At 55.8% G+C, this 13,551-nt stretch overlaps 1 protein-coding gene and 1 long non-coding RNA gene across 7 annotated transcripts in view; one reads left to right on the top strand and one right to left on the bottom strand.

Annotated features, from left to right (window-relative positions):
- Positions 1 to 13,551, top strand: part of GRIN2D (glutamate ionotropic receptor NMDA type subunit 2D) — a 35,616-nt gene that overhangs the window by 4,096 nt on the left and 17,969 nt on the right. Inside the window, exons 3-9 of one of the 2 annotated variants that reach the window (XM_035712053.2) lie at positions 262 to 752; positions 4,380 to 4,999; positions 9,336 to 9,450; positions 9,749 to 9,960; positions 10,233 to 10,401; positions 10,800 to 10,953; positions 13,267 to 13,392. In XM_035712053.2, the coding sequence (XP_035567946.1) occupies positions 288 to 752; positions 4,380 to 4,999; positions 9,336 to 9,450; positions 9,749 to 9,960; positions 10,233 to 10,401; positions 10,800 to 10,953; positions 13,267 to 13,392 (1,861 nt within the window). In that variant the 5' untranslated portion in view covers positions 262 to 287. Of the gene's footprint in view, positions 1 to 261; positions 753 to 902; positions 1,025 to 4,379; positions 5,000 to 9,335; positions 9,451 to 9,748; positions 9,961 to 10,232; positions 10,402 to 10,799; positions 10,954 to 13,266; positions 13,393 to 13,551 lie in introns of those variants that run through there. The other variant, XM_049094045.1, reaches the window with a different exon arrangement.
- Positions 2,432 to 13,452, bottom strand: LOC112645213 (uncharacterized). 5 transcript variants are annotated; one of them, XR_004813083.2, is made up of 6 exons: positions 13,350 to 13,452; positions 10,841 to 11,076; positions 10,339 to 10,495; positions 9,354 to 9,546; positions 6,831 to 6,921; positions 2,432 to 6,737 (listed from the first exon to the last, which is right to left on the bottom strand). It is a non-coding gene; the product is annotated as an uncharacterized LOC112645213 (long non-coding RNA). The 5 variants fall into 5 exon arrangements; XR_007402284.1 differs by lacking the exons at positions 2,432 to 6,737; positions 6,831 to 6,921 and adding exons at positions 6,930 to 7,873; positions 8,813 to 8,890; XR_003127000.3 differs by having other exon boundaries at positions 2,432 to 6,921.

Here is a 13,551-nt window from a genome sequence, read left to right as displayed (position 1 = left end):
CTTCGTCTCTGCTCTCCCTGGTTCTGGCTCTCCCTTGGCCGGTGTCTGTCTCCCTCTCCGTCGCTCCCCGTCTCTATTATTCCAACCTTTCCCTCTCCTCCCTATCTCTGCGCCTCTCCCTCCCTGTGTCTCCTCTTCTCCGTGTCTCTCCACACCTTGTCCCCTGTCTCTGTCTCCCCCTCTCCGTGTCCTCCTCCCGTTTGTGTCCCTCTCCGCTCCGGGGGTCTCCACGGCTCTGCGCGCCCGCTGCCCCCGCATCAGAGGCCGCCCGGAGGGGCCCGCAGGCGATGCGCGGCGCCGGTGGCCCCCGCGGCCCTCGGGGCCCCGCTAAGATGCTGCTGCTGCTGGCGCTGGCCTGCGCCAGCCCGTTCCCGGAGGAGGCGCCGGGACCGGGCGGGGCCGGCGGGCCCGGCGGGGGCCCCGGCGGGGCGCGGCCGCTCAACGTGGCGCTCGTGTTCTCGGGACCCGCGTACGCGACCGAGGCGGCGCGCCTGGGCCCGGCCGTGGCGGCAGCCGTGCGCAGCCCGGGCCTGGACGTGCGACCGGTGGCGCTGGTGCTCAACGGCTCGGACCCCCGCAGCCTCGTGCTGCAGCTCTGCGACCTGCTGTCGGGGCTGCGCGTGCACGGCGTCGTGTTCGAGGACGACTCGCGCGCGCCCGCCGTCGCGCCCATCCTCGACTTCCTGTCGGCGCAGACCTCGCTGCCCATCGTGGCCGTGCACGGCGGCGCCGCGCTCGTGCTCACGCCCAAGGTGCGCGCGACCTGCGGGGGGCGGGGCCAGCCGCGGGGGGCGGGGCCAGGCCGGAGGGTCGGCGTCCCGGACGGAGGGGGGCCCGCGGGTGGAGTCCGGTCCGGGTAAGGGGCGGGGCTGACTCGGAGGGGCGGGGCCTACACGGGGAGGGGGGCCTGCCGGGGGACTGACCTCCCAGACCCGCTGAGGGTCTGCGGGAGTCGGCGGAGTCGGCGGAGGGAGTGGAATCTGGGGAAGAGGCGGGACCGGGAACAGAATGGGACCCGCCTGAGGTGGCAAGCTCTGAGGGTGGAGGGGGATCTGGGGATTAGCAAGGGAGGGGTCAGTTGGAAAGGAATGGGGTTCAGGAGGGGGTGAGATCTGGTGAGGAGACCGGAACCAGGAGGGGAGAGGGCCAGGAAAGAGGGTACTGAGGTCAGGGAGGGCTTCGGCCAGCTGAGCGAGAGGGCCTTAGAGGTCTAGGTAGGAGGACGGAGCCATCCGGTGAAGGGAGGACTGGGAGAGGGGAGAGGTCGCGGGTGGGCTGGCGAAGGGCAGACCAGGCGGCCGGGAAGTGGGGCGAGGGCAGTTAGGGAAGTGGCATGGAGAGAGGCCAGGAAGATGGCAGGGCTTATGCTCTGGGCTAAAGGGGCGGGTCTAGGGTGGGCAACAGTCCCGAGAGTGGGGTTCGCACAGCCGCATGCCCCAGCTGTAAGGCATGGGAAGCGAGAATCCGGGGAGTAGGCCTGGCCTGGGAGGATGAAGGCCCACCAGAGAGGCAGGCCCAGCCACTGAGAAGTCAAATCCAGGAGCCTGCAGGAAAGAGGGGGCAGAGGCTGGAGCCGGCTGTGGCCTGGAAAGAGGCCTGCTGCCCGAGGGCACAGGGGGACCAGCTGGAGTGGACTTCTGGTCAGAAAGGATAAAACTGGACCAAGCCTGGTGTGCGCATTGAGGAGAAGAAGGGATAGGCTAAGAGGTGTCTGAGAAGGGGCGGGGCCTGCTTAGGGGTGGGGCCAGCGTAACGGGGCGAATGGGGCCATCTGAGTGGGTGGAGCCTAATCCCCACTAGTTCCCTACTGTAAGGGCCATTTCTCTAGGACATCCTGGGACTTGTAGTTCTCTCCTGTCCAGAGCATTCTGGGAAGGGCCTCTGGCCAACTTTCTTCCTTTAGACAGGAGTTGTCCAGAGATGTGTAGGCAGATCACCTTCAAGTGATCTTATAGCTCCCTGGCTGCCACCTTTATGGCATACCAAGAGATGTGGTCCCTCCTGCCTCCATTGCTGCTGAGAAGTGTGGGCCACTGTTGATTGTCATCTGGGAACCGTGGCCCGCTCAGTGTACACTTGTTGCCTTTTGGCAAAGGTAGTCCTTTCAGTATCTCTGGATGGAAGAAAAAGTGATCCTCACAGAGCCACCGTGCCTCCTTTGAATGCTGGGAACGTGGTCCCCTCAGCACATCTCCACTTGCCAAGGATGAGATCCTCTCAGGATTCTCTTTGCATACTCATCGGCTCAGGACAACTGCCCTATCTCCTACACATATAACCATAGGTACACGCCTAGGAAGAAAGTCCACTTCCTCTTATCAAGAGCTGACTCTGTGTCAGGGCTGTTTTAGGTTCCAGGAAAATCTAGTTATGAAAAGGGAAGGGAAAAGACAAGATCCCTGCTTTTTTTTTTTTTTTTTTTTTAAGATTTTATTTATTGATTCATCAGAGACACACAGAGAGAGGCAGAGACATAGGCAGAGGGAGAAGCAGACTCCCTGTAGGGGAGCCACCGAGGTGCCTCAAGATCCCTGCTCTTAATGGAGCTTGCATTCTAATGGACAGATAGAAAGCAAATAACAAATCGTGAAATCTGTCCTGGAGGAAAGATAGGATGGCAGTCAGGAGAAGCCTCCCTGAGGAGGTGGCAATGAACCTGGACCTGAAAAATGAGAAGTGGTAGGTCCAGCATGGAGGAGCTGGGGGAGAGTTTCCCTGGGAGAGGCAACAGCTAAGGGCCAAGCCCTCGAAGCTGGAAGGAACTTGCTGTGTTTGAGGAAGAATAAAGAGGTGGGGGTTGTGGGAGATGAGGTCAGAGAGGCAAAGAAGGCCAGATTGTGCAGGGCCTGTGGGCCACAGTAAGGGCTTTGGCTTTGACTCTAAGGTAGAATTATTGGAAGATTCTCAACCGGGAAGGGATTCGATCCAATTAATATTTTGAAAAGATGACTCTGGCTGCTGATGGAGAATGGGCTGGAAAATGCAAAAATGTGAGCAGAGAGGGGTCAGGAAGCTGTTACAGTTGTCCAAGCAAAATAGAGATCACAAAAGTTGGGACGGGGCTGTCATGAAGAATGAGGTTATGTTTTGAACAGGGAGCTGAGAAGACTAGAAGATGGCCTGGACTGGACGTAAGGGAAAGAGGGGGAAAGGGTGATTTGACTTTGGTAACTGAGCAGCTGGGTGAATAAGGAAAGGAAGATGGGCAACAGGTTTGAGGCTGGAGTGGAGGGAGTGTAGAAGATCAAGAATTCTGGTTTCGATATGGTAATTTTGGGATGCCTCTTGGAAATCCAAGAGGAGATAGATGTTGAGTAGAAAGGGGGATAGGTCTTGTCTGTCTGGAGTTCATGAGAGAGGTATAGTGACTGATGAGAGGCACCATCAACATATTCAATGCGAGGTAATAGAACTTTCTGCAATGGTAATGATGGTCTCTATCTGCTCTGTCTGGCAGGCTGGCCACTAGCCACAGTGTGGCTATTGAGAACTTGACGTGTGGTTAGTGCAGTCAGGGAACTAAATATTATTTAATTTTGATTAAACGGATGGCTAGCGGCTACCATATTGGATAGCACAGAAGACGGTATTTAAACACATGGGTCTGGCTGAGATCACCAGGGAAGGAGGACAGAGAAGAAGAGAGAAGACTAGGGCACTTCTGCATTTAGAATTCTGACTGAGGAAGTGTCCAACAGAGGGAACAGAAGTCAGGGAGGTAGGAGGAAAACCAGAGAAGGGAAAATCCACTCAGCAAAGCAGCTTCCTGCTGGACAGGACAGTACCTTCAGCACCCTCAGTGCATTCTGGGAGATGTAGTCCCTCAGTGGATGCTGTGTGTATTCTAGGGTAATGTTAGCTGCTGTAACAGATAAACCCACATGTCTCAGTGGCTTAACCCAATGGAAGGTTGTTTCTCACTCATATAAAATCCAAACAGGCATTCCTGACTAGAGGAGGCTCTTCTCCCAGTGATTACTCAGGGACTCAGGCTCCTCCCTCTTGTGTCTCTGTAAACCCCTGGGAGTTTGGAATTCTTTCTCTTCTGGGGCCACTACATCTGTTCTCAGACAGGGAAGGGAGTAAGGTGCATGGGGGAGTGCTTTTACCAATGAGTCTAGAACTCAGTCACATGGCTAACCGTAACCCAGGCCCAGCTCTGTGCATCCATGGGGAAAGGAGAGGGGTTTGGTGAACAGCTAGTCAGTTGCCATATTGAGAGCTGTGACACCCTGGTGGCCACTGGAAGCTGGGATGCCCTCATCGGTTGCTGAGAGATGAGGTCCCTCTTGACCACTGGGAACTGAAGGCCCCTACTGATTGCTGGGACCTGTGGTCTCCACCTCAGGAGGCCTGACATTCCTCCTCCTCCCCCGCAGGAGAAGGGCTCCACCTTCCTGCAGCTGGGCTCCTCCACAGAGCAGCAGCTCCAGGTCATCTTCGAGGTGCTGGAGGAGTACGACTGGACATCCTTTGTGGCAGTGACCACACGTGCCCCCGGCCACCGGGCCTTCCTGTCCTACATCGAGGTGCTTACTGATGGCAGCATGGTGGGCTGGGAGCACCGCGGGGCACTGACGCTGGACCCTGGAGCAGGCGAGGCCGTGCTGGGTGCCCAGCTCCGCAGCGTCAGCGCACAGATCCGCCTGCTGTTCTGTGCCCGGGAGGAAGCCGAGCCGGTGTTCCGGGCAGCCGAGGAGGCTGGCCTCACTGGGCCTGGCTACGTCTGGTTCATGGTGGGGCCCCAGCTGGCTGGAGGTGGAGGCTCAGGCGCCCCTGGAGAGCCCCCTCTTCTGCCAGGAGGTGCCCCACTGCCTGCCGGGCTGTTCGCAGTGCGCTCGGCTGGCTGGCGGGATGACCTGGCCCGGCGTGTGGCAGCCGGTGTGGCCGTGGTGGCCAGAGGTGCCCAGGCTCTGCTGCGTGACTATGGCTTCCTGCCAGAGCTCGGCCATGACTGTCGAGCCCAGAACCGCACCCACCGAGGGGAGAGTCTACATAGGTGAGTGAAGTTGGTGTAGGACGCCTGTGGGAAGGCTCCAGAGCTTGACTACCTGGGGCTTCTCACTGGCTGAGCAACGTCAAGTGGGTCAAGTCCCCTCTCAGAGCCTTGGTTTGCTTTTCTGTAAAATGGATATAGTTGAGTCTCCTGTCTGGGGCTAAATCAGGTAATTTGGAAAAAGCACCGAAGACACAGTGAATGTATTATGATATTTCATGACTTTAAGATGAATTTTTTCCCACGGTTTTTAAAAAATATATATTTTATTTACGTATTCATGAGAGACACACGGAGAGAGACAGAGACATAGGCAGAGAGAGAAACAGGCTCCCTGCGGAGAACCTGGTGCGGGACTCAATCCCAGGACCCCGGGATCACAACCTGAGCCAAAGGCAGATGCTCAGCCACTGAGCCACCCAGGTGCCTCTCCCCATGGCTTAATGTCTTTGAAATCAAGATATACCTTACAAAAAAAAGAAGAAGAAGAAGAGGAAGAAGAAAGAAGAAGAAGAAGAAGAAGAAGAAGAAGAAGAAGAAGAAGAAGAAGAAGAAGAAGAAGAAGAAGAAGAAGGAGGAGGAGGAGGAGGAGGAGGAGGAGAAGGGGGGAGGGGGAGGGGGAGGAGAAGAAGAAGAAGATATACCTTACAATTGATGGCTTATCATGGTTTCTCCGGCAGCACTTTTTTCTTTCTTTGTGGTACCTAAAACTAGAGATATATCCTATACTTGATAGCACCTCAAGAGATGACGAAATTCCCTGGAGTAGAGGCTGAATTTCAGTAATAGAATGACCCAGCCACACAGGGGCCCAAACAAGATAGGAGCTGTTCTCCCTCACTGAACAATCCGGAGATGAGGGGCCCCTGGCTGGCTCACTTGGTAGAGCGTGCAACTCTCCATCTCAGGAATGTGAGTTTGTGCCCCACATGGGGGTATAGCAATCACTTAAAAATAAAATCTTCAAATAAATCTTAAAAAAAAAAAAATGGGATGCCTGCGTGGCTCAGTGGTTGAGTGCCTGCCTTCGGCTCAGGGTGTGATCCTGGGATCTGGCATCGGGTCTCACATCAGGCTCCCTGCATGGAGCCTGCTTCTCCTTCTGCCTATGTCTCTGCCTCTCTCCCTCTCTTTCTCTCTCTCTCTCTCTCTCTCTGTGTGTCTCTCATGAATAAATAAATAAATCTTAAAAAAAATAAAATCTTCAACAAACAACCCAGAAAGGAGTGTTTCAGCTAACAGGAGGCTCTGTCAGGGATCTAGGACCCTGCCACCTTGTTGCTCTGCCACCTTCTTTGCGCATTTGAAGCTGGGTCTGAAATCTAGCTCATGAGAAAGGGGGAAAAGAGAGAAACTGGGGAGCAAGCAATTTCCTTTGGGGCAAGGGACACATCGGGGATGCAGTCAGGCGGCCAGGGCTGCCTTATTGGTTGCTTACAGGCGCATCCGTGCGGTTGGTTAGACTTCCATTCTGCTTGACTAGCACCTGCATGTGGCCTGGGCTAGCTGCCCTGAGGACTGGGAAGTGCATGCGGACTGTAGCTGGACAGGTGTGTGCCCCGGCTTGCACGCTGTTGTTTTAGAAGAGAACAGGGTTTGGTGGGAAGCAGCATCACCACCATAGGAAGCTTTGGCGATGAGAAATTGATGAGTTTGGTGATGGAACAGTGGAAGGGGAGGCCTTTCATCCGGAAACGAGAACAGGCTGAGCTTGGAAAGAGGTGATGAGTGGAGAAGACAACTGAGGGGAGGAGAATTGAGAATCGGGTGACGTGAGGGACAGGACCCGGGGACAAGAGGGTGAGAAAAGCATCCCTCGTTCATAAATACTTACTGAGCACCTGCTAGGAACTAGGGCCCATGCTGGGCGCTTGGAACATGGAGATGAATAAGACCATGGACTTCTCTTCAAAGAACACAGGGTCCTGTAGGGGTGACAGACAGGGATGGGATAATGACAACACAGTGGGATGCTTGCAATCATGGAGGTGGCCCGGGCATTGTGGGAGCACCAGCAGGAATGCTGTCTGAGCCTGGACATTTCTGTTTGCAGGAAGCAGAGTCTCGTTCAAGTTTCCTAAGGGAAAAGGGGGTTTATTGGAAAAACAAACACGCACAGAAACCCAGACACCAGGAATCGAGGCCAAGCCTGGGGACCAGCTACGCTTTCATCTCTTTCTGATTGTCTCCCTCTTACTCTGTCTGCCCCTGCCACTCCCTCTCTCTCTGTCTGACTTGCCACTTCCAGAGGCTGTCCAGTTCTCTTTGCACAGAATTTCTGCTCTCTGCTAATACTCACCATTTCATTCCAGCCTGTCTACCACCCATCCCCCACCCCAAGTCTCACAGCCAACGTCTTCCCAAAAGAGGAATTTCATTGGCCCCAATCAGCCTCCAAACGAGGCTACTCAGGGGTGCTTGGGTGGCTCAGTCATTTAAGCATCTGTCAGCTCAGGTCATGATTTCAGGGTCCTGGGATCAAGCCCCACATCGGGCTCCCTGCAGGCAAAGACCCTACTTCTTCCTCTCCCTCTGCCATTCCCCCCTGCTCATGCTCTCTCTCTCTCTCTCTCTCTCACACACACACACACACACACTCTCTCTCTCTCTCTCTCTCTCTCTCAAATAAATAAACAAAATCTTTAAAAAACAAACAAACAAACTAGGCTACTCAGTCACAGGCAGCCTATGGAGTCAGGGAGGTCTCCAAGAGGAGGGGACATCTATAAGCTGAGACCTGACAGATGAATTGCTCATTCATTCATTTATTGAATGAGTCTTTATTTTATGAGAGTCTGCTATGTGCCAGGCACTGCTCTAGGCACTGGGATACATGGTGTTGAACAAGGTCCCTGCTCTCACAGAGTTTACAATCTCCTACGGGGGACAAATGAGACAAAGAAAAAAATATTAGCAAGTGATAAAGCAGGTAGAAGGTGATAAGAAATACCCAGGGTGCTAAGTTAGGTCAGGTCGTCTGAAAAGGTCTTTCTGAGTAGGTGAAATTTGGAATTAAAAAAAAAAATGGGTAAAGAGAAAAAGCCAACTGTTGGAAGATCTGAATGAAGAGAAGGGAGGGGGAACAGCAGGTGCAGAGGCCCTGGGGCTGGAATTGCCTATTTGGGAGCCTGAAACAAAGCCATTGTGGTTGGAGCTTAGTGAGCTAGGAGGGGGACAGAGTATAGGGAAACAAACGAAGCCCATCCAGACCCAAGCTCATGTAGGGCGTTTTTGGCCAGGCTAGGGGGTTCAGATTTGATTCTGAGAGCAGTTAGGAGTTCTCCAAAAACAGTGAGTATTCCTAGGCAAGGGGAACAGCATCACGCAAAGGCCCAGAGAGGAGAAAAACTCAGGCAGGCTGGCAGGACTGCCATAGCTCAGGGTGGATGAAGGGTAGGAGAATTAGGATTGGGGGTGATGAGGCTGAGGGGTGGGGGTACATGAGGCCAGCTCACAAAGGCCTTGAATCCCTGGACTTTGTTCTGGAGCACTGGGGAGCCATGGGTGGGTTATGAGCAGGATAGAAGTGGAGTCAGTTTTGTATCCAGAAAGACCCCTCTGGAGGGGAGTGTGGAACAGATTGGAAGAGAAAGAATGGAGGTTGGGGGCCAGGCAGGAGGCTGGGGCACAGATCCAGGGGGTCTATGCTGATGGAGAGGAGGGATGACATGGAGAGATCCTGGGGGTAGGAAGGTGGCATTTGGGGACTGATGGCCTGGGCAGGGGGGCAGAGGGGCTGTTGAGAAGGTGAGGATGGCAGTTGAGGGTATTTCACAGTGACCAGGGCCATGGGACAGGCATTCACGGTACAGGTACCATTGCGTCGTGAAGATTATCTAAGGGTGCAGAGACCTTCTGGGGCTCCTCCCAGAGAAAGAGACGCTTGAGCTGAATCTTCAAGACATGAATCAATCAGGGTGAGAAGGGAGAGAATAAACATTTTTCAGGCAGACAGACACCTACAATGGCCTAGAGATAGGAAACCGCTTGATATGTTTCGGGGACTCTTTGCATTCAGGGTCAGTGGAATACCAAAGGGGCTTGGGGTAAAAGGAGTGTGAGGAGAGGCAGAGATCAGAGATGGGGCTGCGCAGGCAGATGGGGCCAGAACACACAGGGGCTCTAAGTCAGGCTGAAGGTCTGCGACCTTGATCAGGGGGTACTGGGCAGCGAGCAGAGAGTGCTAAACACCAAAGAGGAGTATTTGAGTGTTCAGGATCGTTGGGGAGAAATTCCAGCTAGGGGTTGGGGCTGGTCAGTAGAGAGGAGATTTTCTCTGTCTTCAGCCACGTAGGTGCAGTCCAAGTACCCACATGTCCCCTCCCTTCCTCCTGGGCAGGTATTTCATGAATATTACCTGGGATAACCGGGATTATTCCTTCAATGAGGATGGCTTCTTGGTGAACCCCTCTCTGGTGGTCATCTCCCTCACCAGGGATAGGACTTGGGAGGTGGTGAGTCCCAGCCCCGACCTCAGGCATGGGAAAGGGGGTGGGGCCCAGGCCCCTGGGCCTGACAGAGATGAGAGCTGAGCCCACGGAGTCTGGCTTCTGTGGGAGAAAGGAGCCCAGACTCCTAGGTCCTGGGGAAATAAGTGGGAACCCAGACCCATGCGTTCTAAGAGGAGGAGGGAAATGGGGCCTAGACTCCAGGAGAAGGAGCTGGGAGCCCGGGCTCTGAGGATGGAGGGCCGTGACGGCCAGGACATCCTGCAAAGTCCCGGCACCAGAGCCTGAATCTCTGTTGTCCAAGGTGGGCAGTTGGGAGCAGCAGACTCTCCGCCTAAAGTACCCGTTGTGGTCCCGCTACGGCCGCTTCCTGCAGCCGGTGGACGACACGCAGCACCTGACCGTGGCCACGCTGGAGGAGAGGCCCTTTGTCATTGTGGAGCCGGCCGACCCCATCAGTGGCACTTGCATCCGAGACTCCGTGCCTTGCCGGAGCCAGCTCAACCGCACCCACAGGTGACAGCCCCGGCTCCAGGAGTTCGGCTTCAAAATCCCTTGAAGCCCAGCAGTCCTGGCCCCAGCCCCCTCCTCCCTCGGAACTCAGGACCCACAGAGCCCTCCAGCTTAGTCACCTTGGACGAGTCACGGAACTCCTTTGAGCCTGTTTCCCCAGAAAGCGCTAACTATAGTTTTTAGCTGCTGCTTGCCTCTCCCTCCATACCCTCATCTCATGGGAGAGTCTGAAGTGGGGGGTCCCCAGCATCCCCAAGCCTGCTCGCTCCCCGCAGCCCTCCCCCGGACGCCCCCCGCCCGGAAAAGCGGTGCTGCAAGGGCTTCTGCATCGACATTCTGAAGCGGCTGGCGCAGACCATCGGCTTCAGCTACGACCTCTACCTGGTCACCAACGGCAAGCACGGAAAGAAGATCGACGGCGTCTGGAACGGCATGATCGGCGAGGTGGGGCGCGCCTGGACCGGGTCCGGGAGGGGGCGGGGCGGGGGCGGGGCCATCCCAAGGCCCGCCTTGGCGGGGGCGGGGCCACCAGAGGGACCTGCGGGCGGAGGGGCGGGGCTAGATGGGTGGCCCGCCTAAGAGAAGGGGCCGAGAGGATGGAGCCCAAATCCCGAGAGCTTTTTCTGGGAGCATCCCCTGGCCTGGGACTACTACCTCTTTCCACCCCTGACTCTCACCTCCTCCTTTCCTGCCCCACTCTGCGTCCCCCTCAGCCACCCTGCCACCCTTCCAGCCCTCTCTCTCACCCTGTCACTGGCCCGCCGGGGCCAGTCTTGCCCCGCCATCCTCCTCCATGTGCTCGAGCCAGCCAGGTTCCTTCACCCGCCTCGTCCTCACCCCAGGTATTCTACCAGCGCGCGGACATGGCCATCGGCTCCCTCACCATCAACGAGGAGCGGTCCGAGATCGTGGACTTCTCCGTCCCCTTCGTGGAGACGGGCATCAGCGTCATGGTGGCGCGCAGCAACGGCACCGTGTCGCCCTCGGCCTTCCTCGGTGAGCCGGGGCCCCGGGGGCGGCAACGCTGGGGCGGCTGTGTGCCCAGTTCCCATCCCGGATTGCCCGTCCCAGCGGTGTGGCTGGCGAAGCGGCATCCCTTCTGAGCTTTGGTTTCCCAGTCTGTAAAATGGGAGCAGCAGGTTTACCACGAGGCCAAGGAAACTGGAACTCCAGGAGCCTTTGCTTGCGCCTTCTCTTCAAGGCCCTGCACCGTGTATTCTCCTATTTGTAATTTTATGTTCTCTTTTCTTAAAGACAACCCTCCAAATTGTATAAGCTTCAGGCCCCACAAATTTCAATTCTTCTCCCGAATATATGAGAGGAGGGAAAGAGATTGACATGAAAGTGGCACAGGCTAAGTGCTCTGCTCACTTCTCAGTGTTTACTGAGCACCTATCATGGGCCAGGTGCTGGGGTGTGCACACAAGCTCCTCTCCTCTAAGAGCCCTTGGCCTCGTGGAGAAGACAAAATCATCTCCTAAGGGGATTCATGGACAAGATCACTTCAGGTGGTGATGAATAGTATAAGAGATTAAGCAGGGGTGAGGAGTTGGAGAGGAAGGGATTGGTGCTGCCAGGGATGGGCAAGAAGACCCCTTTGGAGATCGGGCTAGAGAACCTGGCAGAGATCCAGGTAGAGGGATCAGCTGAGACAAAGACCCCCAAGGCAGGAATGTGTACGGAATGTTTGGGAAATGTCTGGAAATCTGTGTGGCTGGAGGGGGCAGTGAGTGATGGGAAGGGGTGGGAGGCAAGGGTTAAGAGGGAACTGCAGGGCCTTGGTGGCTCTGGTAAGACAGCTGGGTTTTACCCTTACGGCAGTGGCCAAGGTTTTTAACTGTAGATGGTGGGGGAGGTGATATATGATCAGATCTAGGCTTTGAAAATATCCCACTGGAGACAGTTGGGAGCAGGAGGCCCACGAGAAGGCAAAGGTCTGTGCAGAGGAGGTGGGTGTGGGATAGGAAGATGGCAGTGAGGGTGAGGTGAGGAACCAGGCTTGGGGTGTGGTTAGGAAGCTGGTACCCGATGGGTTGGTGGCCGTGAGTGGATCGGGTAGGGATCTCCCTGAATTTGGAGACAAAGAGAAGGAAAAGTGCACATCAGGCCAAGGAGCAGGTCACGTCAGTTCCCTCTTGCTCTCTGAAGTCTGGGCAAAGCTCCTGGGAATGGGAAGGCTGGGAGAAGGGACATCTCTTCCTTTGTGTTTGCTTTCTGTATATTTTGCCAAGAGCCTCTCTGTGGCTGTCTGTTTGCCCCAAGGTCTCTGCAGGGCACCCTGAGATGCACGGCATGGGGCCCCTGCCTTCTGCAGGGAAGTGACAAGGTCATATTTCTGTCCCATCACGTTGCCCAGTGGAAGCAACAGGAGTGTCCCCAAGATGCCACCGTGACAGTCCATGGTGGTGACCCTGCTGTGACAGGGGCAGTCCTGGCTGCCTGTGCTTTGGCCCAGGGAGGTCAGAGCACCTGGTACGAATCTCAAGGAAGTGGTGATTGGGTTTATTGTCAGTGAACTCCCAGACGCAGTGTGAGGAGGAGACACATGGATGTGAGTTTGTCTGGTAGATAGGTCAGGATGGTGCCCCTGGCAGGGGAGTGGTGGAGATAAGGCAGGGAAGGTGAGGCTTGTTCTGGAACTGTGAGTTCTGGCCCGTCAAGGCTGTGGGTTCTTGAGAGAGTCATCAGGCCGGAGAGGAGGATGGCGGCAAGGCTGAAGGACATTTACTTTGTTATGGAGGCGCTGGGGAGCCACAGAAGGCTCTGAGCAGGGGAGAGACCAGGTCACCTCTGGGTGCAGGAGGAGCTTCTAGGGCTGCAGAGCTGGGGTGGGGATGCCCCAGAGGAGAGAATGAGGCCTGAGGCTGTTGGCTGAGAGAATGGGGAGGGAAGGCCAAAGTGGGGGGCAGTGGTGGGGGGACAGGCTGGAGCTGAGGGGGGAGGGAAGGAAGGTGGGGACAAGGCTGGCAAATGGGGTGGGTGGGTTGTGACTGGATGGAAGGTGGGCCTGGGTGTTGGTGTAAAACATGGTGAGTGGCCCTGGTGGAGACTTGGGTCTGGGACTCAGGAAACGTTTAGGATATATTTGGCTCAGGAAATATTTAGGGTATATAATGGTTGAATTGGCTGTCTTTGAGAGAGACTGTCTCCCAGGGATCTGAACAGGCAATGAGGCTGTCCCTGAGATGGCGAGCCCAGGAAGGGGACAGATGGACAGGGTCAGATCTGCAATGCATCCTGTTCACATGTCTGTGATCCCCCCAGTCCTTTGCTTGGCCAAGCCATGACCCCACACCCCTTTGCCCCCAGAGCCCTATAGCCCTGCCGTGTGGGTGATGATGTTCGTCATGTGCCTCACTGTGGTCGCCGTCACCGTTTTCATCTTTGAGTACCTCAGTCCAGTCGGCTACAACCGCAGCTTGGCCACGGGCAAGCGTGAGTCCCCTTCTTCCGTTACCTCAGAGCACCCAGACCGCAGAGAGAACTACATTTCCCAACAGCCCCTGGGGGAGAGCCCAGCAGTGCCAAAGGTCTTGGGGGCTCCTGGGAATCGTAGTTCTTTCTGCTCCCTCATGGAGTAGAAGGGATTTGGGG

This window comes from Canis lupus, chromosome 1 (assembly GCF_003254725.2).
Source record: "Canis lupus dingo isolate Sandy chromosome 1, ASM325472v2, whole genome shotgun sequence".
Classification (NCBI taxonomy): domain Eukaryota; kingdom Metazoa; phylum Chordata; class Mammalia; order Carnivora; family Canidae; genus Canis; species Canis lupus.
This window is presented reverse-complemented; position numbering and strand designations above follow the sequence as displayed.